The following is a 24,110-nucleotide window of genomic DNA, read 5'->3' as shown; positions in this document are numbered from 1 at the left end:
AATTCCCAGCATCCCTGACCACTGGTCCTGCTAGCTAGGGATCATGGGAATTGTAAGCCAAAAACATCTGGAGGGCTGAGGTTGAGGAAGCCTGCTGTAGGGGACTTTCTGCCTAAGACTCTGGAAAACAGCTGCCCAAATGGGCCAGTAAGCTTGATCCTGTACAACAGTGTTCCCCAACCTTGGGCCTCCAGCTGTTTTTGGACTACAATTCCCATCATCCTTGACCACTGGTCTTGCTAGCGAGGGATGATGGGAGTTGTAGTCCAAAAACAGCTGGAGGCCCAAGGTTGGGGAACACTGCTGTACAACACAGCTTCCAATGTTTTGGGGGAAAGGCCATTGTTCCCACCACATTCTAGCTACCCTACTCCATTGTATTCCTTGCCTCTGAATTCCTGACAACTAGGACAACACTATATGGAACATACTCTCATCAGTATGTGTTCAAGATACAGTGTGTACCACTGTTTGTCTCTCATGGTTAGCTCCACAGTTAAGGTCCTCCAGCCCAAATCTTTTCACCATTAATAGCCACGATCCACACTTTCCTTGATCAGGATGAAGCTACTGGCACTTTGCATGCAACAGCAAGAGTTCTGGACCAGATGATCATCCACCTGGGCCCTTGTTGTCACTATGCTGTCAGAATTTCAACAAGGTCACTAGCAAGGCTAGTTTTAGAGATAAGAAGCACCAAATAAAGAACCTGGCAGGTTATCTGAATATAGCATTTGGAAATTAGTTTTAAGTTTGAATCTAAGTTTGGCCTAATTGAGGGGCAATATTTCAATATGAGTAGGAAAACGACAGTACCCTTAAACATTTTTTTAGAAAAAAGCAGTGGGTGCTTATATAGGTGCATGTTAGGCGGCTGGTTCGTACATCCATGTACTTTTGAACTAAGAATGACCCTAATTCAATAAGCAAAGAGACAAACTGCAAGGGAGTTGGTGCCTTACCTTGCTGAGTCACAGAAGAATGAGAAGAATAGTGGAATCAAGGTGCATTGTGAGAGGAGTGCTGAAGGCAAGGTGTTTTGTGGCAGCAGTCCTTGGCATAATGAGAATTATTATTACTATGCTTATGTAGTAGAAAATGTGGAAGGAAAAGGTGGTGTAGGTTTGGCCTTACGCAGCCAACCCTTCCTGTGAGTCCTTGCAGAAGCACTGCTGCCTTCAGGGGTGGTCCAGCTGGGGCTTCATTGGCCTGATTAGGATCCACAGGTGGTGGCTGTGAAGATATCCAGCCCCACCTGGTTGAGGCAGGTATAAATAGTACAGGGCAATGTCGTCAGGGGGAAGAGGGTGATAGACCAAATTCTGTTGAGGCTTCTCAGGGTTGGAGCTTGTGTTGTACGAGGGTGAAGGTCTGGTGGGGGGAACAGTTCCTTTCGGGTTATTTCTCATTGTAAGAAGGTTTACTGTTTGAGGGCTTTTGGTTGTTGCTGTTGGAGGAGGTTTTCCTATCCTGTTCAAATAAAAATATATTTCCCCTCATATATTGACTAAAGATCCTTTAAAAGCCAGCAGAGTTAATTGGCAAAACAGCTTATTACTGTATTTGTTGGCCCCATTTTCTGCAAGGTAAACCAAGGTGACTTGCACTAAAAACCATAAAAACCTTAAAATCACAACAGTTCAAATCAAAGGCTTTAAAACACAGTTAAACAAGCAGGCAGGCCTGCAGATGGTGTTTGAGAACCTCCATTCAGTTTCATTTTAGCCATATGATTGCTCCCTTGGCGTTGGCCATGCCTGGGATCTGATTCAGAAGCAACAGTCTGATGCCCATCTTTATACATTTCTCCTGGGAGGAAGCTAGTTCAGTAACAACTTGTCCCAAATTCCCTTTATAATTTGGGGATTTAGGGTGCAATCCTATATAGTACTAGAATTACAGTGGCCGAGAAAGCGGTCTTCTGGTGCTTCGCTGGAGGAGATGGAAGTTATGCCAACAGAATGGCATGCCAGCAGAACTCCCCTGGTACACTGCTGGAAAAATCTGCATGCTGCAACCTGGTGTAAAAAAAAAAGGATTTGTCTATTAATTAACTGAGGGATGTATGATGCTAGCAGCTTCTCAGCTGATGATATTGTTCCCAGATGTGTATCCTCCAGATATCTAATCAGAATTAATTCCTACTGTGTACTTTACTCACAAGTAAGCACACATAGGATTCTAGATTTAGTCTCCTCAGGCACACTGCATCCTTGCTGGATTGTAGTGGACAGCTGCTCAGCCAACCGTGATCATTTCTCTGCATCTTCCCAACCCATATTCTATAATCCCCAAGTTGTCTTCACATACCAAGCAATTTAGCCAATGGCATTCAAGCCCTAGCCAAGCAATCTGACATTTCCAGAAGAGGGTCCACACACTCATACTGAAGTCTGACTTGTTTAAAAGTCGTTTAGCACAGGTACTGCCAAAACAGAGGCAAAATGAGTTCAGAAAAAGAAAGCTCCATACAGTGCTTGGTGACCCCTTGAGTCAACTGTGCCATCTCAGTATAATAACCAACATCACTGCTAGTCTAGCGCAAAGTTGAGAGAAAGGAACTTCAACTTACGAGAAAGGAGATTCCCACTAAACTTTCTGACAGCAAGAGCTGTCTGACAGTGGAATGGACTCCCTTGGGAGGTGGTGAGATCTCCTTTCTTGGAGGTTTTCAAGCAGAGGTTGGATAGCCATCCCTCATGGATGACTTAGTTGAGATTCCTGCATTGCTTCTCTTTAAGGAGCCCATCCCCTATTTGGTGACAGATGCAAGACTCTCACTGCTCTCAGAGAAACTCTGTTCCCATCTCTGCATCAGAATTCAGCATCAACCTTTCACCCACCACACGAGGAGCACAAGGGTCCCATTGTGTCATAGCATGCAGCCCACATGCTCCCTGATCTGCCTGACAGGGAGCCCTTAAAGCTGTTCCAAAGCTGAGAGTCCCATGTCTTAGCTGTGGATCCTGCAACTGAACCAAACAGGACTGGCTACATGGGTGCTGGTGGTTAGAGCAGGGGTCGGCAACCTAAGGCCTATGGGCCGGAAGCAGCCCGCAGAGGCCATTTAACCGGCCCCCAAGCCGCCGCCGAACTGAGCTGCCCACTTGGTGAGTCCCTAAACCGTCGCAGCACAGTGTGGGGACTCTCTTCCGCGGCTCCGGAAATTGCTTCTGCGCAGGCACAATTTTGGGCTTCTGGGCATGTGCAGAAGTGATTTCCGGCACCGCAGACATGCGCAGACACGATTTCTGGCATCATGCTGTGCCAGTCCGGAGGAGGATCTCCTCAGGAGTGATCTGGCCCATGCCCGGTAAACCTTGCCGACCCCTGGGTTAGAGAGTCAAATCTTCCATCCACTAAAGCCATAATGTCTGGCTAAAATATGGCCAGCCTATCATGCTCAGGAGGACATATGGTAATCCATGGTGAATGCTTTAGTTTAGGATGAATGGGGTGCTGCCTTGCCAGTCTGCCTTCAGCTAGCTCCCACCTACCTGCCTTCATACTCACAACCAGCCATGGGGCGGCCCCAGCTGTCAGCATCTTCTTCCCTAGTCTAAGTGTTGCCCTTGTAAAACTCAGAAGGTCAGAGGATGAGGGCAAATCTAGAAATAGTTGTCTCATCTGTCTTTATCTCTGGCTCCCCCTACTGTTGGTCTCCCTGCATTCCACCCTACCAGTCCCAAAGAACACCAGCCAACACTGCCTGTTTCTGAATGTCAGACCTGACATTTCCTGACCAGGGAAGCAGTTGTTGTGCCGCGCTGCAGGCTCACCCACCAGGTTAAGCATTCCGGGTACCACGTGACCGTAAATGATTTATTCATTTATTTTAAGGAGACACAAATGTCTGGGGTTGCTCAGTCGGCAGAGCATTATTTATTTTATTATTTGTTTATTCAATTTATATACCGCCCTTCCTCACAAGCTATCAGGATGATACACATGATAAAAATACAGGGTAAGTATGAGGTTCTTAATCTCAGGGTTGTGAGTTCAAGGTCCAAAGTGGGCAAAAGATTTATGCATTGCAGGGGGTTGGACCAGATGACCCTCAGGGTCCCTTCCCAACCCTACAATTCTATGATTCTCTGTCTTCCTGAATACCATACCCTTTGACCCAGTAGTCCTTCCCCTGAATTTAAGATGAAGATGCACTCACTCAGTGGGAAAGGAAGTGCACTCTGCACATGCTCAGGGGCACTGTGTGACATATTTCGAGCTGAGCTCTGGCTTTAAAAGTAGGCACAGGGACTTGGCCCAGGCTCTGATTAAACTGTGACTACAATGGCATGAGAGCTGGCTAATCTCAGCCCACAGGCAAAGTTGGTTTCCTCTGCAATTGAGCTTCAATGATTTTATCAGATTGAACTATTGGTTTCCTGTTCTCTGACTGTGTGCACGCGATCAGCTTAAAATAAGTGAGGTTGCTTTTTATGTGCTACATTTCAAACCACAGTTGCATGTAGCTATGCACATCAGCACGGTTTGATGTGTATCTAAGTTGCCCACTGTTTGGGAGAGAGGACACAGCAACACGTATTAATTCATAGTAGGATAAATGTGGATTGTGGCTCATGTTCCAAGTACATGACTTCCCAAGTACATGACATCAGTGGGAGAGCACTGGGCACAGAGTAAACGGGAGCCTCTGACTCCTGATGCTCAAATCTTGCCTTTCCTGACTCTTTGGGCACTTGCAGGCTGTCTCCATTTCCAAGTGGGATTCAGTCCCATTCCACATTCAGGCTGCGCAATGTAAGTTTATTTGTCACAATTGCACAACACGCCCGCTTCCCCTCAGAAGTGAAATGGAAAGCGTTCAGGTCATGCTTGTGAGTTTCCCGCAGGCATCCGATTGGCCACTGTGGGAACAGGATGCTCGACTAGATAGGCCCATGGCCTTGATCCCTGTTGCTACAGACAGAGTGTATATACAGTTAAATCACTTCCGTCTAGATCATGATGCCTCACTTTTGTTACACATGGTGGCTAACCTATAGCCCTCCAGATATGGTTAGATCCTCACCAGCCCCACCTTGCCTCCAGGGGCGATCAGCACTTAAGCCCAGCAATATCTTCAAGGCCACACTTTTGCCATCCCTGGTTTGACCACTAGGCAATACCGCCTTTTCAAATCCAAAGGCAGGAAGCAGGAGTGTGGACTTCCTGCTTTGTTAGACCTTCAGCTTCATATTCTTCTACCTTTGATAGAGAAAATATAAACCAACAGTTTAATAATAAAAGCAAGAGAAAGACCACAAATGAGATGGGGAGGGGGGATGAGCCTTGATATCTAAACCAGATGCGCCTCATTCATCACCATAATGTGGTCTCTGCTGACTCCAGCAAATAAGAGAGAGGCGGAATGATCCCTTCCCTAGAACAACTCAAGGTGTGGTTACAGTGACATCTGCTGGCAGCCTATGCTAAATGCAGTAGTCAAAACTTGGGGGAGAGGATGCAAACTGGCAGCATAAACTTTTAAGGGTGGCACAGGCTGAAATCCTGATGCAGCGTCTCTACCCCCATCATCCAGTCCGGACACTGAGGTCCAGCGCTGAGGGCCTTCTGGCGGTTCCCTCACTGTGAGAAGCCAGGTTACAGGGAACCAGGCAGAGGGCCTTCTCGGTAGTGGCACCTACCCAGTGGAAGGCCCTCCCAGCAGATGTCAAGGCAATAAACAACTATTTTACTTTTAAAAGACAACTGAAGGCGGCCCTGTTTAGGGAAGTTTTTAATGTCTGATGCTGTATTGTTTTTAAGATTTGGTTAGAAGCTGCCCAGAGTGGCTGGGGAAACCCAGCCAGATGGGTGGGGTATGAATGAATGAATGAATGAATGAATGAATGAATGAATCTCAGCTTCCCTTTGAATAAACCCCTTTGAATTCAGTGGGGGTTACTTGGGAGTAGAAATGGTTAGGATTTCAGCCATATATATTTCCACCCCCTTCTTTCGAAGATTAGAACCTACTCTGTGGCAAACTAATCCTAACTTCACCTAAAGACTGATGGGATCTCAGCTGGTGGTGACTGGCCGGGAAAGAGATCTTGGGGTTTGTGGTGGAGAGCTCAGTTAAATTTAGGAAAACGTCCTCTGTGCGCAGTTGCAGTGAAAAGGACCTGCTAGGGATCAAAGCAAAAAAACCTGCCAAGATCATAATGCAAATCTATGAAGAGATCACACTTAGAAGACTGTGCATTCACTTCTGGTTACCACACTTTAAAAAACAACAACAACCCACAAGACCAAGATATTTCAGAGCTGGAAAAGGTGCAGAAAAAGACCACCAAAATGATCAAAGGGCTGGAAGCATTATATGCTTCTACTACACGAGGAAATATTATAATGTTTGAGGCCATCTGGTTTAGAAAAAATGCAAGTAAGTGAGGGAACATAAGGGAGATGTATAAAATTATGCAGTGTGGAGAAAGTAGGCAGAAAAGCATTTACCTCTCTCATACAAATAATACAGTGGTACCTTGGGTTACATATGCTTCAGGTTACAGACTCCGCTAACCCAGAAATAGTACCTCAGGTTAAGAACTTTGCTTCAGGATGAGAACAGAAATCGTGCTCCGGCGGTGCGGCGGCAGCAGAAGGCCCCATTAGCTAAAGTGGTGCTTCAGGTTAAGAACAGTTTCAGGTTAAGAACGCACCTCTGGAATGAATTAAGTTCTTAACCCGAGGTACCATTGTACTAGGTATTGGAATCAACCACCAAAGTTGAATGGTGGGATATTCAGGACAGACAAAAGAAAACATTTTGTCACACAGCAGATAGTTCAGGTATGGAATTTGCTACAAAAGACGCAATCATGTTGTCCGTCCCCGTCCCCCGTCCCCCCCGCCCCGCAATCATTAGTTTTTTTTAAAAGGGGATTAGATAAATTCATGGTGGATAAGGCTATTGCCACTATTAAAATACATCTTTTATTGTTATGGTTTTAGTAAGTTGGCAACCCTGATCTACGGCCAACTTGTGTATTTGGCAACCTGGCAAGTTAATGTTTGTTGGAAACATTTATTGTTGGCATCCATCTGTCTTGGGAGACAATGGAAGTGTTTGTCTTCAGGGGTGAAGTTGAACCACTGGAACTTTGCAGCGTCTGCTGTGGCTGTAGAGACCGATGCAGGACAGACATGTTTTGTTGCAGCTGGGGCAGATGAAGGTGCCCATTTGTGCTGCTGCAGATGGACCATGGCATTTATTCCCTCTGCACTTGTCCCAGCTGTCATTAATCCTCTGGTCACTGCTATGGATACACAACCTGACTGTCTGTCTCCAGGTACAGTGGGCTTAACATTGCCATTTATGCTTATGATATATTCATTTATGATGCTTTAAAAAGAAACATCAAACCTCTTTATTCTACTCTAGCCTTTTAAAAGTCAAGTAGTGTAGTTGGAACATTTAGCTTTCAATAGATATTCAGCCTTGAAGCCATAGTTACTTGTTGGAAACAAAAGATAATAGTTGAAGCTCTGCGAGTTGCTTGGCAACCAGAACAGAATACTTACATTTGTGTGTGTGTATGTGTGTGAGAGTAACTTTCTTTACAGGAGTTCAGGGCTGAAGTAGGTGAGGTATGAGATGTAAGCATTGAGCTGGAACTTGCAACCCATGATCGCCTTCAGACGAAGATTAGGCATGGACAAATTTAATGATATTTGGAAGGTATTTGTCAAAACCATAAAGACACATGGATTGACATATATTCATGGGAAACAATAAGTTTATCCATCTACATATATACCATATAGTTCTGTTTAATTTTATTTTATGGTTATTTTGTTATTGCTGCTTTCCTCTGTTTTTTAAAATGTTTTAATGCGTTTTCTCCCCCCTTTCTATTCTTTCTTTTTTCTTCTTTCTTTAATTTACGATGATAATCTCAATAAAAGCATAAATATATAAAAAGAATCAAGTTTTAAAGCTTGCAGAAACTTGATTTAAACGTTGCAAAAAAATAAACAATACAATTTTCTCAGTTATATGTTTTTCTTCTTACATATACTGATCCCAGTATAATGCTCTAGAACATATCTTTGCCCAAAACCAGCGCTTTTCACCTTAAAATCAAAATGAACTCTGTCCTCCTCTGTTTCTGGCTTGCTTGCATGTTGGGCAATGCCCAGAGGAGATCTGTGTCTGCTTGCAAAACAACTCATGACTCTGAGTGGAGAGGTCTACTTTATTAACATAAGTAAACACTCTGAAATTCTATCCAAAAACCCATGACTCAGTCATGAAACCTAGCCCACCCCATCTTTGCAATGGAAAAATACAAGACTTCATCATACATGTTTCACAGTAACTTAAAATACAACACAATTACAATTATGCACCATTTTGTGTAACATTAAATAACTTCAACACCAGCTGGTGCATGGGCAGGCAAACTAAGGCCTAGGGGCTGAGTCCGGCCCAATCGCCTTCTAAATCTGGCCCACAGACGGTCCAGGAATCAGAGTGTTTTTACATGAGTAGAATGTGTCCTTTTATTTAAAATGCATCTCTGGGTTACTTGTGGGGCACAGGAATTCATTCATCCCCCCCCCCCGAAAATATAGTCCGGCCCCCCACAAGGTCTGAGGGACAGTGGACTGGCCCCTTGCTGAAAAAGTTTGCTGACCCCTGTGTGGCCAGTGGTCAGGGATGGTAGGATCTCTAAAAGCATCTCTTAGGTGTTTCTAAGTAGTTGCAATATCCCTCTTTTAGCAATGAAAGCACCTCCCAAATAAATCATTCTGAATGCTTCTGTGTACTGGAAATTGGATAAGCATGATCTCACCTGCTGCATGTTAAAGAGGAATGTGTGACGGATGAGGATTTCTTACTGTAGGTTTTGGAGAAAAAATTCCTAGCCTGCTTTGTAGGAAGTTGCTGGGCGCTGCAGGCAGCTGAACACTACTTTGGTGATGAGTCATTCTGTGCATGATATCAAGGAAAGCAGAAATGGACCCTGCCCAGGGTGAGAGCCTCAGAGACATACCAGGCGCTGGCTGTGGAGACATTTTCTGCCACGGCTCCACAGCTCCATGTTAATGTCCAGAACTATGTCAAGAAGATATTGGGGATTAAGGATACTAAGAGGAAAATCGTAATTCTAAAGCTGTCCATTGTTTATCAACTCTATTTCCAGGTTTCATGGGTTAGGGGCAAGGCCCCGCCATCTTCAGAGTCCTAAAGGACTTTGTTCAGATGCTGGTAATTTGGGGGGCTTCCCAGAAGTGCAGCCCCCTCACAGATACTCTGCTGGATTAAACCTTTTCAGGTTTTTATGAGTTGTAAATGAAAGAATGAAATCTTGTCTATCTAATTTTATCTCCAAGTATCCAAAATGTGACAAATAAAAAAAAAAATTAAAATAAATGAGTAACATTTAATCTCCAAGGCTGGGTAAATTAATCTGTAACTAGTTCAAGGTACCGCTTTATAGCGGGAAGGTAAACGGCGTTTCCGTGCACTGCGCTGGTGCTGGCTCACCAGTGCAGCTTCGTCACGCTGACCACGTGACCCGGAAGTGTCTTCGGATGGTGCCGGCTCCCGACCTCTTGAGTGAGATGAACGCACAACCCTAGAGTCGGTCACGACTGGCCCTGACGGGCAGGGGTACCTTCACCTTTACCTTAGTTCAAGGTCACCCAGTGAGCTTCAAGACTAAGTGGGGATTAGAACCCTGATCTCCCAGATCCTGCTCTAACACTCTAACCAGAACACCTTCCTGGCTCTGTTGTATCTCAGTTGCTTTCCAATACTTCACATAAATTATCCTTGGAACAGTTACCATATAGCAAATGTGGAGAACCTTAGAGCGGCCAGCTGTTACTTGACTACATCTCCCATTATCCTTGGTCATTTGCTATGCTCGCTGGGGCTGATGGGAGTTGTAGTTCAGCAATATCTGGAGGGCCAAAGGTTCCCCATGTAAGGTTAGTAATTTATGAAATGTAATTATTTTTCATATAGGTAAAAACATGAAATCATGCATTATATTGATAAAGCACCTTGAATCAATAGGTGCTGTACACACACACACACACACACACACACAGTGCTTTTTTCTGGGGGACACAGGGGTACGCATACCCCTAAACATTTTGTGAATCTTTGTACTTTTGTCCATTTACTGTATTTATTTTTCCCGATTTGAACTATAAAATGGTGGTTTTCTTCAGTCAGAATGAGAGTACCCCTAAACATTTTTTTAAGGAAAAAAAGCACTCTGTGTGTGTGTGTGTGTGTGTGTGTGTGTCTGTGTATGTTTCAGTGTGTATACCTAGGTCAGCGATAAGGAACATCAGGCTTGAACCCAAATATGTCATTTCAGGCCCCGCTTCTATCCCTGCAGCAGTGGCGTAGCGTGGGTTGTCAGCACCCAGGGCAAGGCAAGTAATTTGCGCCCCCTAACCCGTGGATTTTAGCACTCGAGTCTCTTCCGCGCCCCCCCCCCATGTTGCGCCCGGTGCGGCCAGCCCCCCCCTGCACCCCCCACGCTACGCCACTGCCCTGCAGGCCACACCTCCTCAAACACACCTTCTTTCACCAGGCCAAGCACCTGCAGTATTGGCTTGGCTTTGCGTCCTCCTGTCTGTTTATTTTTCCACATAAGATAGAAGCTTGAGCGTACATGTAAATTACATCTTTGCTTTTACTACTTGGAAAGAGGGGCTACGCTTCTGCCCACTACTCTCTAATTATTAGTAGTACTGCAATAGTTGGGCTTTCTTCAAAGCAACAGCTGTCACTGTCACTACTTTTTTGAAATGTTTATTGATTTTGAATTTAGCTGGGAAAAGTCAGTAGGATATACAGATCAATGAAAAGGAAATAAAAACCCATAATAATTTATTCTTTGTATCCCGTCCATCTGACGTGGCTGCCCCAGCCATTCTAAAACACAGCAGAACGTGACCCATTGAAAGCTTCCCGCTGCCTGTTTTCAACAAGAGAGAAGGGCAGCGCCCCCAAAAGAGCCGAGAAATCCGGTCTGCGGGCAACAGATCCGACGCGAGCGCGGCCCGCCGGGCGCTTTGAAAGCGCTCTGCTCGCTCCGCCCCGTGGGCTGAGCCTCGTCCGCCTTTCCGCCGCTTGGGCTGGCCTCTTTCTCGGCGATGGCGGCGGCCCGGGACGCGGCGTCGGCTTGCAGCGCGGACTCCTTCCAGCTCCGGCACCTGCACCTGGCGCTGAGCGCGCACTTCGGGTCGGCCGGCTCGGGGCACTTGCAAGGCTGCGTCCGCCTGGAGCTGACATGCCTGCGGGACCGCGCCAGCGAAGTGGTGCTGGACTCGCACCCCAGCGTCAAGGTGGAAGGCGCCGGGCTGGCGCCGCCGGGGAGCCGCTGCGGCGAAGGGCAGGGCCCGCAGCCAGGCGCGCTGAGGCCGCTCGCCTTCCAGAGCCGCCCGTTCGCCAGCTACGGCTCGGCGCTGCACGTCACCCTGCCGGAGCCTCTGACGTGCGGGGACACGGTGGTGCTGGAGATCGCCTACCGAGCCGGAGCGGGGCCCGGGGTGAGTCGGGGAGAGAGGCGGGAGGAGCCGGGAGGAGCCGGAGGGCGCGCGGATCTGCCCCGGTCCCTTCCCCCAGCCGAGGGCGGGAAGCGTGCAAGGTTCAAGTTGCGCCTTTGGACCCGAAAGCCCTTCCTCTTAATGGGGAGGGAGGTTTGCTGGCAGCAGTAGCTCAAGACTTGGGAAATATACACTCTGCACATGCTCAGGCGTGCTGCCCTCAGTATCATAAGTTTTTCCTTCCTTAGATCTTCATGGGCTGCGTTCCAAAGCTAAAGGCATTCCTAGGTGTGCCTGGGCTGCAGTGATGCCATTGCTCTGCTATTGCACCACCGATCCTGATTTTCATAATTGTCCCTTTCCCTCATTATTCAGGAGCTTTGGCAAGGGAAAGGAAGTGAACTTGCCTTTCTTGCTCTTGCCCTTCCGTGTGGGATGTTTGTTACTGCCTATGGACATCTTTCCTTATGGGACGTAGCTCAGCCTTGCAAGCAGAAGGGTCCAGGTTCAATCCCAGCCATCTCCAAGCTTGTTAAATTTAGCCTGGTGTTTGGCATCCCCCAGACAGTAAAATTTAGTGAAAGTCTCCACTTGCGCAGGAAAATCAGCTCACATTAATGGAAGGGAGGACTCTCAGTGTAATAGCTACAGTTCCATGCAGCCAGTAGTACTGAACAAGAGTATTGTATGATGCGAATGCTAAACCCTCCCCATGGTGAGTGAATTGGTAGGCCTGTTCTTACATCTAAATGCATGTTAAACAGCCTTTTGTACTGGTAGTAACAGTGAAGCCCCCTCTCCCCTGCTTTCTAATGTATCTTCAGTGAAGTGAATATTCCAATCTATATTTCAATCACAAAACCGGAAGAGGGATGTGGTTTTACTCTGGATGGATTTTGTGAACTGCAAAGCTGTCAGTGAGCATGTTCTCCTAATTTGCAGGGATACTGGGTTGAACTGAACGTGATGTGGGAGACCAATAATATGAATCTCGGATGTTGGAGCCATCAGGATGGTGGGGGTAGGAATCAGGCCTGAGGTTTAGTGCAGGTGAAGGGGGTTTAACCCTCTTTGCTAATCCATCTCCTCAATCTGAATCAACCTCTCTACCTCCTGTTTGTTTTATACCCATTATGGTCCTTGTATGCTTGCTCCACAGAGAAAAATAGGAGCCTGGGAGGCATTTAGATCAGGAAAGCTACATGGAGGAAAGAGTTAGGACTTCCACCTACAGCCATGATCTGATTCCCCTCTCCCACACACCTATAATTGCACTGATACATTTCCTTGGATAATTTTTGGATTTAGCATTTCACAAACCACGTAATCGGTTTTCCTCACCGCTTTGTAAAACCTAATAACTGCATTAAGGCTGTTTGTAAGAAGAAGAAAATGCCTTTGTTTCTTTGGACCTCTGCCCAGTCCTGATTACATTAATGTACACCTTGAAGAAGTCCAAGAGCTGCACATTGGTGAGTGCTGACTGTGCACATCTTAGAAATAGTTCATAGGTGCTCTCTTGAAAACCTGAAGACCTGGAACATCCCACGCTGGGAAATCCCAGGGAACTCTGTGTTAGAGTATTTGGGTCGTGTGCAGATTCTAGTGCTTGTTGGCTAATAGCAACTGAAGGCAGAACAGAAATGACAGCTTGATCCTGTACCTCCTCTTATAGATCTCCTTTCTGGATTCTTATCAAACTGCCCAGAAGGAGAAGCCGTTTCTTTACACCTCTGGCTTTCCTGTGCTCAACAGGTCCCTTTTCCCTGGCTTTCACACCCCGGCTGTCAAGATCACGTACTCTGCACACATCCAGGTAAAGTATCCCACTGCTCACAGAAGACCTGTCTTTTTTCTCTTGCTAGGTGTGTTGGCTTACTCCTGAGCAGACAGCAGGGAAGCAGAAGCCCTATATGTACACCCAAGGCCAAGCTGTTCTGAATAGGAGCTTTTTCCCTTGCTTTGACACCCCTGCCGTTAAAAGTACATACTCTGCTCTTATAAAGGTAAGCCAGGGCCGGCACTATCGTTTGGCAGGGTGAGGCAGCGGCCTCAATCAGCAGAATCCGTGCCACTGCTTCCACAGCCCAAGCCTCACAAGAGCCGTTACCCATTCCACTGCTGCCTTCTCCCCCACCCCCCGCCACTCCTAGGGAGGTAGACCCTCTGCTAGACTTGGGGCCCTAACAAAGGCCCCGTCTTGCCATCCTCTGGTCAGGCCTGTCTCCCAGCAGCTTCTCCATCTGTGGTGATGTATTCCGTATTGCACTGGGTGAATTTGAGCCAGTTGGTTCATAGAATTGAAAGGGACCATGAGGGTCATCTAAGTCCAGCACTCTGCAATGCAGGAATCTCTTGCCCAATGTGGAACTCAAACCCACGACCCTGAGATTGAGTCTCATCTTCTACCGACTGAGCTATCCCAGCTGTCTCTCAGTCTAACCTTCCTCACCAAACCTAACCCAGGACTGTTGTGAAGGTGAAACACGGGGTGGGGGAGGAGGACCATGCATGCCGCCTCAAGCTCATTGGAGAAAAAGTATGATATACTTGAAATAAATAATCAGCAAGTGCTCCTTTTCATGCGCAACAAGCCTGCCTTTGTTTGTCTGTTAGGTCCCTGAGGGTTTCACAGCAGTGATGAGTGCAGTTACCCGGGAGAAGCAGAAGGACAACACTTTCTACTTCAAGATGCCTCTGCCCATCCCATCCTATCTGGTTGCCCTGGTTGTTGGGGACATAGTTTCTGCTGAAGTTGGACCCAGGTAAGAGCGTGGCTGGCTGCAGGGATACAGATGAGCCACCACATTGCTTTATGTCTGCCTTACTGTTTGTTCAGCCGTATTGTTAGCTTTAAAAGAAATCTTCAAAATGACTAACAGTAAGGCTACCAAAAGAATTAAGGCAGTAATTAGAAGTTAAATGACAGAACAATTAAACAAACTAATTATATTCCTCCAGTGTAAGACAACAGGCTCTTGCTGCAAGCTGGAATTTCTGGAGTCCCTGCCTATCTTTGTGTAGAGAGGCTGATAAGCAGCATCTAGGGAAACCCATGGCCTTCCAGGCATTGCTGGACTCCAACTTCCATTATTGTAACTTTTATATTTTGATGTGGAAGAAAGCCCTTTGACTACTAGAATGGCTTCTTCATATGCAGTACAGAATGCCTTCTTATCTCCCACAAGCAACCATGGGAGTGACTCCTTAACAAACTGACATTAATGAATGTGTTGCTGTTTATGTGACTTAGGGTGTTTTCTTCCAATTTCCAATTTCTTACATTTCCACCCATTTGTTTTCATCCCATGCTAGGAGCCATGTATGGGCCGAGCCCTGCCTGATTGAGGCTGCTAAGAAAGAGTATGATGGTGTGATTGAAGAATTTCTTAGCACGGGAGAGAAGCTTTTTGGACCATATGTATGGGAAAGGTATGTCTTGCTGCTTCAGGGAAAACTTCCCTTGAAGTCTTTGCAAACATGCACCCATTGATCCCAGATTGGGCATAGAGATGTCATACATTTTATCCTTTCCTTAAGTCAGCTTACCTGAACCAGGAAAAGCTATAGCTCAATGGTAAGAGCACCTGCCTTGCATACAGAAGTCCAGTCTCTGGCATTTCCAGGTACAGCTAGGAAGGATGCTTCATCTAAACCCTGGGAACCACTCATAACTCACTAAAGTAGGCAGTACTGACCTGGGTGGATCAATGGTGTGACTTGGCTAAGACAGATCATTCATGTTCTTAAATCCCTTGAGTCATACTTCAGTCTTTGGGCTGAGACTAAATTGGTGGTGGGACACATGCATTGCATGCGGAAGGTCCCAAGTTTAATCCCTGGCATCTCCAGATAAAAGGATGCAATAACAAGTGATGTGAAAGACCTCTGCCAGGGAGCTTCTGCGAGTCTCGAGTAATAATGCTGGTCAGTTTCTAGAGGGGAAGTCATGTTAGTCTGCTGCAGCAGCAGATTCCTCCAGGAGACTTGTAGCACCTGAGGGACTAGCACATTATTGTTGCATAAGCTTTCATGACCCACAGTCCACTTGCACAGTGCAGTCTTGATGGATATGTGGTCTGGCCTGCTCTAAGGTGGTTTCCTATCTTCTGTGAACTTTTGCTGAAGATGAGCAAGCAGCAATTCCCCACTCTTGAGCAAATGTGAATTCTGGTTGATGGCATCCGCCAGTCAAACTGCACTGTGCTTCAATACCCTGAGTATTGCTGAGCCTTTTTGGCAAATTTGTATTCTGGTACCTGTGACCTGGGGGCAAACCACTGCCACACTCACACACAAAAGTGGAGTGGGCAGTAACAGCACAATATTATTACTCCTTAAATCAGGGACTCTCTGGGTGTTGTTGGGCTACAGCTTCCAACGTCCTTTACCAATGGCTATGTTGGCCAGTGCTTTTGGGTGTTGAGAGTCCACAAACGAGGGCTACTGGATTCCCCCATCCCTTCCTTAAAGAAAAACCACTGGAATACTGTCTGGGGAGGCACAGAGCCTCTTGACAGATGTTGTCTCCTTGATCACAAGCTTTGCTTTTGGCAGGTACGATGTTCTGTTTATGCCTCCCTCGTTCCCTTTCGGGGGGATGGAGAACCCCTGTATCACCTTTGTGACTCCATGCCTGTTGGCCGGCGATCGCTCCCTAGCAGATGTGATCATCCACGAGATCTCGCATAGCTGGTTTGGCAATCTGGTCACCAATGCCCATTGGGGGGAGTTTTGGCTGAATGAAGGCTTCACTATGTATGCACAGAGGAGGATCACTAAAGAAATTTATGGTGAGTTACCTGTTGGGCAATGTCCATGCTGTTTAGTGCCTTGATATATTCTGCTCTTCTACAATTAGCATCCATAGCAGTTAAATAGAAACATCAATATGTAAATTCATGAACCAGATCAAGAGCTTCTTTTTGAAGAAAGCCCCAAACATAACACAAACACATTCTCATAATAAGGATAAGGGTGATGATGGTAGATAGATAGATAATTTACTTGGAATAACACAATAAAAACAGCGTTCATAAAGATAAAATATACAATCAGAGCAGATTGTAGCAATAGCTCATGAGTTAAAATTGAGGTGATGGTGGTATACATGTGGGACATGTATTAAAAAAAAAAGTGTGGAATGCTCCTGTTCAATGTGCCAGCCAAGCCCTTTTCTGAGCTACTCCATTCCAGGAGTCATTTCCTCTTGAATGCTTAGTAGAGGAGGAATGAATTCAGTATGGGTGATGCTACTCAGTGCAATTTTGAATCCGGCTGTCTCCCTGGGTAGTGAGAATTCTTAGCATGAGATTGACTGTGAGGATGAGTTGATCATCCTCATCTGTATTAAAGAAGAGTTAGTTACGTTAGTTCAGAATGCCAAAAAGACCAAACAGGTTTACTGTGGTCGGAATTCGCATAGGCAGCAGGCTGCGTTGTCACACTGAGAACACATATAAAGTATGCTGGTGGGATAAAGCTGAAAACTAAAGTTATCTGTAGCACTAACTTCATATGAATATACTATTAAAATATTTTTAAGTTCTCCTTTTGTCTTGGTGCCTATTGTACTATACACTCTGCAGTCTTCACAGTATTGTACAACTTCAACTAAGGCATTGTTTTGTGTAGGCTAGGCTGAAGAAACTTTCCACCTGGCATTCACTTTCTGTGTGCAGAGAGAGCTTGATGCTAGGAATGCTGTCAGATGCTCCCATCTGTGTTCCTGAGGGGTGTAGCTTCCTGACGGGAGGGTTCCATGTATCACCCTGAATAATTTGAATTTCCTTTACAGAATTCCATTTGGAAGAAAGACAACACACACTTGCTAATGGTTAACAGAAAGGGCTGCTTCTGTTGTGTTTCTAGTGGGATCTGCCTGCAGGTCTCAACTGTGTTCTTCTTTTTTCTCCAGTAACAGTGATGCCGTGCTCCAAATAATCTTTACCACATATTCATGACTGATCCCAGACTATCAAGCAGGCATTTTGGTTTGATGGCCAGGAGCTTAGAAACACTAGCTCAGCTTCTTCCTTTGCATGTCCCCTAAACTCAGGTGCTGCTTATACTTGCTTAGAAGCTGCCACAGGGAGGGCTTTGCTTCGCCAACATATGGACAACACTGGAGAAGACCATCCCCTCAACAAGCTCAGAGTGAAAATAGAGCCAGGTCTGTATTGGTCCAGTGCCTATGGATTCAATCACATCATTGTTTCCTTGTGTTCAAGAAAATAAATCTGAATAATCAGTTACATACAGAAATTTGGGTTGTGGCTGAATCATTTCTAATAAGGCTTTTCCTTTTGTAATACTGGCAACTGGGTGTTGTAAATCTTATGCTAGTTGTTTCTTCTGCCCAGGTGTTGATCCTGAGGACACCTATAATGAAACCCCTTATGAAAAGGGCTACTGTTTTGTCTCCTACCTTGCTCACCTTGTCGGGGACCAGAAGAAGTTTGATGCTTTCCTCCAGGTACAAGCCTGGGACTTGTCTGTGCTTCATGGGAGTCTTGGGAAATTGGCTTCCTCTAGGCTAGGAATGTGCAACATCTGGTCCACAAGCTGCATTGGGACCATGAGGATGTTTTCTGCAAATCATGCTCACCTCTCCTATATGACATCAGATATGAGGCAGGTAGAAACATGGCCGGATTGGGTGTGCAGCTACTTTCCCAATGGGCAATGGCGCCAAATTGGGCCCTACACTGTGGGTGCCCAGCACGACCCACCCACGCCGTGACATCATCATGCACACACCTTGACATCATGACACACACGGTGGCATCATGACGTCATACCATGGGGCGGGGTGCAAACTCCAGCAGTGCAGCAGCGGCTGGACCCTTCCCGCCCAAGCTCCACGCTCTCTCTTCCACCACCCCCTGCCTGAACTTCATGCTCTTTCCACTGTGTGTGGTGCTTGCATGGCTGCCCCTGCATTTTCTGGGTGCCTGGCCCCTATATGGGAAAGGAAGCAGTTTTTCCAGCCCTTTTCTCAGCACTTTGTACTGCAGTTTTGCAGAAAGCAGTTTTTCCAGCCCTTTTCTCAGCACTTTGCACTGCACAAGGGACTTTGACAGTGAGCAGAAGAACCCATCTTTCAATCATCTGACATCATGATGATGTTAAGTGTGCTGCCCCGCACACTTCTCAAAGCTGGCCAATGGGGTGGGCCCAAATAATGATCAAGTCCACTGGGCCAAAAAGGATTCCCTGTATGTTTGCAAGGGATGTTCCTGGGCAAGCACTGATGATAACATCAGAAAGTAAGCTATAGCACCCCACATTGCTTGGAACTGAAACATGAAGTCTGGGAAGCTGAATAACTTGTCACAGGGAAGCTGTTTCTGAGAGATTTATCTTAAGCTGTAGCATTCCTTAAGTGGGAAGCAAAGATATCAGCCATGCATGTTGCACTTAAGAGATTCTCCAAAGATACCTGCAAGCTGTGTGAGCAAACAGAGGGAGTATGGACAAATGAAATCTTACTGAATCAGGAATATATGAAGCTGGCATAAAACCTGGGAGGGGGGGATCAGGTATTGAAGGGGGATATTTGTTCTTTTTTTAAGCAGACAGGTATCTCAGCCTCTAAAACCTGGGGTGCTACGACCCAGGCTAGTTGGAGCAGGTAATTGCAGGCTGAACATGAGCTGATGTTCTTTGCTGAAAGAGTTACTCATGAGTTGTTGCTTAAGTAAAGGTGAAATGTTACAGGTGCACCATTCAGACCACAGTTTAATTTAGGGCAATCTCTCTCTCTGGCAGGCGTATGTCAACCAATTCAAGTTTCAGAGCATCACAGCAGATGAAGCACTAGAGTTCTACTTGAATTATTTCCCAGAGCTGAAGAAGAAAGGGGTAGATACCATTCCAGGTCAGCAACACTTCCTACTTTTTAGATATTTGTCCATAATTTCAGGACCAAGCACGTAACGTTTATGTAAATCTTGGCGGTAGCAAGTGTCTCTCTTTCCCAGTTCTCCAAAGACACTTTTTAAGATGGCGAAAACATCCATCCTTTGCATACTCTCCTTACTCTGCAGTTGCAAAAAACATCTCCAGAATATTAGCCAAGTATAACTGCTAGAGAAGCATCATTCTGAATTGGCACAAAGCTTTGGGCAGCAGTTCTTCCTTACAGTCATTAGGTGATTAGGAGTGAACATCCCTCCCAGTGTTCCCCATGCTTTCATGCTGCCTTTTTTCTAGATTCAGCTCACCATGTTGACTATCTCCACCCATGATTCATTGCCTTTATTCCTTAGGTTGCATTTCCAAAGTACACATCTTGTCTGTTAGTTTTGAAGGGCCAAAGTCTGGCAGAGCTCCTGCTACCTTTAAGAGATATTACATCTGGTTACTAGCCAACAGCATTGAGGATGGTAATAAGAGAACCAGTTGCAAAACATCTGAGCTGGGCTTCTAGCTGGAATTCTGCTACCTGGGGGATAGAAGTCATATGAAGCTGATTGTCAATAACTGTCTTCAGTTTTCTGGCAAAGAGCTGATGCTAAGGATCAACTTAATATATTATGCCTGTAAGACTGGGGTGAGGGATCTGCAGACCTGCAGATTTTATTGAACTCCAACTCCCATCAGCCCCTGCCAGCAGGGCCAGTTGTCAGTGATGATGGGAATGAAAGTACAGCAACACCTGGAGGGCCATACATTAGCCATCACTGCTATAAACCATGCACACTCCCACTGATCCATGGTTCCTCTGGTCATCTTTCCTCTGTCCAAAAGTGAATAATGTTTTGCAATCCAGAGGGGGGTTCTGCCAGACATTTAGGTAACTGCTGGCAGGAGCATGGAGACTCTAGATGCAGTGAAAGTAACGTGTGCCCTGGCTCAATGACGTGAATGCTGTTGAATGCCTACAGTGGTACAACCACTCCGTAAACAATTCAGAACAAATGCTCAGTAAAGAGTAGACCTAGTCTAACCACCATGTAAGCTTTGTGCAAGCAAACCAGGATGAATAAACAGGTTGTTAGTAGCTTAAGAACTTCCAGTATTGAGTCCAACAAGCTTCTCTCTTCTTGTTTCCATGGCAGGCTTTGAGTTTGATAGGTGGCTGAACACACCTGGTTGGCCCCCCTACCTTCCAGACCTTTCACCTGGGGAGGAGCTGATGAAGCCAGCTGAGAACCTGGCAGAGCTCTGGGCATCTCCTGACTGCGACATGCAGGCAATTAGAGCAGTAGATATCTCGACTTGGAAAACCTTCCAGGTGGTCTATTTCCTGGATAAGATCTTGGCGAAATCTCCACTGCCAGATGGTAAGATTACTCTTTGAGCGTGGCAGAGGGAATCGTTGCACTCTGAATAAATATTGTTGACATTGAGATGCAAGCCAGGTGACTCCCAAGAACTAGAGATTAGAGCATGGGATGGAATAACTTGGAGCGTTTGGGGGTGAGGGTAGAGAGTACCGTATTTTTCCGTCTATAAGACGCCCCCATGTATAAGACGACCCCTATTTTTTGAACCCAATTAAGAAATAAATATTTTAAACATTCCATGTATAAGATGACCCCCAATTTTAAACTTTAAAATTTTGGGGGGAAATATAGTCTTATACATGGAAAAATATGGTATTTATACATGGACGGACACCGCAGCAATGAGATGGCTTGTCCACCCTCAAGCAAACATTCATGCCTTTTATTATACACAAAGCAGCATACGTCACTTTGGCTAGGGCTCCCTATTGCTTCCCTTGACTGCATGAGGGCATAGGTGGCAAATACCCATATCTTCAGTTAGTTCCCCTTTCGGGCTCAGAGCCCAGCACCTCAGGCCCACAGATGAGGATAGCAAACCAATTATATATGGATTCACGGGTACAAAACTACCTATTAATTGTGGGGTTATCTTGACTACCCAGATGGTGCTTGCAGAGCTTCCAGAAGTGTTCATCTTTGGTTCAAGACACTTTCTGTGGGCATAAAAGCATGTGATCATGCCTTCCCTCTGCCTGTGGCTAGAAAAAAATACAATACAATAGCTTCCAGAGGGGTACCTTAAAAAGACAGTGAAGGAAATTTCATGCCTGAGACATTTTAATGCAAAGCTCATGTATACAATTGCCTTTGCATACTTTGTACCCTCCAGATGTTGTTGTCTGAGGCTGATGGGAATTGTAGTGTAAAACAGCTGGATGGCACTGGCAAAGGCTGGTGAACAAGATGAGCACAGTGACCATTCAGAAAAAGAGTAATTGGAATATAGGGCTGTTGCCTACTTTTGCTATGCTAATTTCCCTTCTGTTGTGGGAGTGAATGACCCTCCACTCTCATTTCATGCGAAGGGAACATTGAGAAGATGAGTGCCATGTACAGCAAGATCTCCAAAGCACGGAATGCAGAGCTGCGCCTCCGTTGGTGCCAGATTCTCCTCAAGAACAACCATGAGGCGGAGTTTGGCAAAGTGAAAGACTTCCTTCACAGCCAGGTTTGTAGTTGATCTGTCTGTGTGATGTTGGTTCGGAGGCATGTGGATCCTGTAGCTTTTACAAACATACATAATTGTATTTCTATGCCCCCTTTCCATAGTTCAAACCATGCTCAAGGCAGCTAGCAACATGAATAAAATACAAAATTATAGACATAACAAAAGTAGTCATAAACAATGAATAAAACATCAAAAGTATGCAACCAAATTAAACAATTTCCGCCTAAATCATAATAAGGTCTAAAATAAAGATACAAACATTAATATTGATAACAGCAGTAAACCCTCTGCCTCCAAACTATACCACAGCCCAAGAGTCTGTTCAGCAGCTTCAGCTTTTGTAGCTGGAGTCAGTCCGTGCCCTACCCTCTCAGACCTGGTGGGAAAAGGCCTGCAAGACGGGGAGCAGGTCTTCTGGGACTCACAGCCAAGATAGTATTTTACCCACTGAATAGTAGATTGATCCCTTGTCTTGGTTGGAAGCTGCAGGACAGGCTTGGCGCGGTGTCAGCCAGCCCTTTCCCCGCCATCTCCTTGGTCCTGCCCATCCCAGAACTAACAGTTCCTCTTTGTCAGAAACCAGTGGTAAAAGCTGCCTCTTGCCACAAAACAGGGAGTGATACTTTTAGCACAGGGTTGGGGAAACATAGGCTGCCCATATGCTGTTGGACTCCGACTCCCATCAGCTCAGCTATTGTGGCCCAGTGGTCAGGAATGACAGGATCTGTAGTCCACCAGCGTTTGGAAGGCCACATATATTGTCATCATTAATATACTACTAAACTGTCAAAGCGCTTCTAAGCAGCAGCAGCCCTGGTTTAGCCACAAACGCCTCTCCCAAACAACAGCCATTCTGAATGCTTCTGTGTACTGGAAAGTAGATAAGCATGACCTTGCCTGTTGCATATAAAAAAGGAACGTGTTGCTGATGAGGATTTCTTTCGCAAGTTTTGGAGAGAGAGAAAAATCCTAACCTTCATAGGAAGTTGTGGGGTGCCGCAGGCCACTGAGCAGATAGATTATATCCACTATAGACTACAAGTAACATGGGTTATCTATTTGGTAAAGATAAAGGGACCCCTGACCGTTAGGTCCAGTTGCGGATGACTCTGGGGTTGCAGCGCTCATCTCGCTTTATTGGCCGAGGAAGCCAGCGTACAGCTTCCAGGTCATGTGGCCAGCATGACTAAGCCGCTTCTGGTGAACCAGAGCAGCTCACGGAAACACCGTTTACCTTCCTGCCGGAGCAGTACCTATTTATCTACTTGCACTTTGTGCTTTCGAACTGCTAGGTTGGCAGAAGCAGGGACCGAGCAACAGGAGCTCACCCCGTCGTGGGGATTCGAACCGCCAACCTTCCGATCAGCAAGCCCTAGGCTCTGTGGTTTAACCCACAGCGCCACCTGCATCCCTTATCTATTTGGAAAAGCACTCAAAATTCAGCATATATCTTTCAGCACACATGATTTGTTTCAGTTTCATCTTTGCATCAAAACCAGAAGGAACTCGGGCATTACAGAATGTTGCGGTGTGAAACCTAAGTGAAACTGAATGGCTATTGAGTAAGCACTGCTTTGGTGGTGAGTCGTTCTAATGCATTGTCGTTCTGTGCTTGATTTCAGGGAAAGCAGAAGTACACCCTGCCCATCTATCGTGGCATGGTGAGCGGCTCAGAGGCTGCACAGGCGCTGGCTGTGGAGACATTTTCTGCCACGGCTCCACAGCTGCATGTTAACGTCCAGAACTACGTCAAAAAGATCTTGGGGGCGAAGAGTTAAGGAAACTGAGAAGGAAATCACAATTCCAAAGTAGTCCATTGCTCAAACTTCAGCAGATGTCTGTATGCCATGCTGGGGGGTGGGAGTGCTCCCATCTTTGGAGTCCTAAAGGACTTTGTTCAAATGCTGGTAATTTCTGAGGCTTCCCAGAAGGCGTAGTTTCCTCATGGATAGCCTGCTGATTTAAACTTTTTTTCCACTTTTTTTTAAAAAAAGGTTTGTAAATGTAAACATAAAATTATATACACAAAATTTCTATCTCAAAGTTTCCAAAATGTGATATAGAAAATGTAATTAAAATAAATAAATATGTTTTTTTTTTTTGTTTCTGTAAATAATAGTTGCCAGTTTTCA

The 24,110-nt window shown here is 45.8% G+C and overlaps 1 protein-coding gene across 2 annotated transcripts; it reads left to right on the top strand.

Annotated features, from left to right (window-relative positions):
• Nucleotides 1-11,109: 11,109 nt before the first annotated feature.
• Nucleotides 11,110-24,068, top strand: RNPEP (arginyl aminopeptidase). Of its 2 annotated transcripts, none has more exons than XM_081009844.1 (11): nucleotides 11,110-11,520; nucleotides 13,383-13,523; nucleotides 14,134-14,282; nucleotides 14,833-14,949; nucleotides 16,075-16,310; nucleotides 17,576-17,689; nucleotides 17,880-17,992; nucleotides 19,288-19,396; nucleotides 20,580-20,804; nucleotides 21,836-21,978; nucleotides 23,601-24,068. In XM_081009844.1, exons 1-11 carry the CDS (start codon nucleotides 11,125-11,127, stop codon nucleotides 23,754-23,756), a joined length of 1,899 nt encoding a protein of 632 aa, XP_080865970.1. In that variant the 5' UTR covers nucleotides 11,110-11,124; the 3' UTR covers nucleotides 23,757-24,068. The 2 variants fall into 2 exon arrangements, with proteins under 2 accessions (XP_080865970.1, XP_080865971.1); XM_081009845.1 differs by lacking the exon at nucleotides 13,383-13,523 and adding an exon at nucleotides 13,193-13,333.
• The last annotated feature ends 42 nt before the right edge of the window (nucleotides 24,069-24,110 follow it).

The sequence above is a fragment of the Podarcis pityusensis genome (genome assembly GCF_964106645.2).
Source record: "Podarcis pityusensis genome assembly, chromosome: 6".
NCBI classification, from domain to species: Eukaryota; Metazoa; Chordata; class Lepidosauria; order Squamata; family Lacertidae; genus Podarcis; species Podarcis pityusensis.
This window is presented reverse-complemented; position numbering and strand designations above follow the sequence as displayed.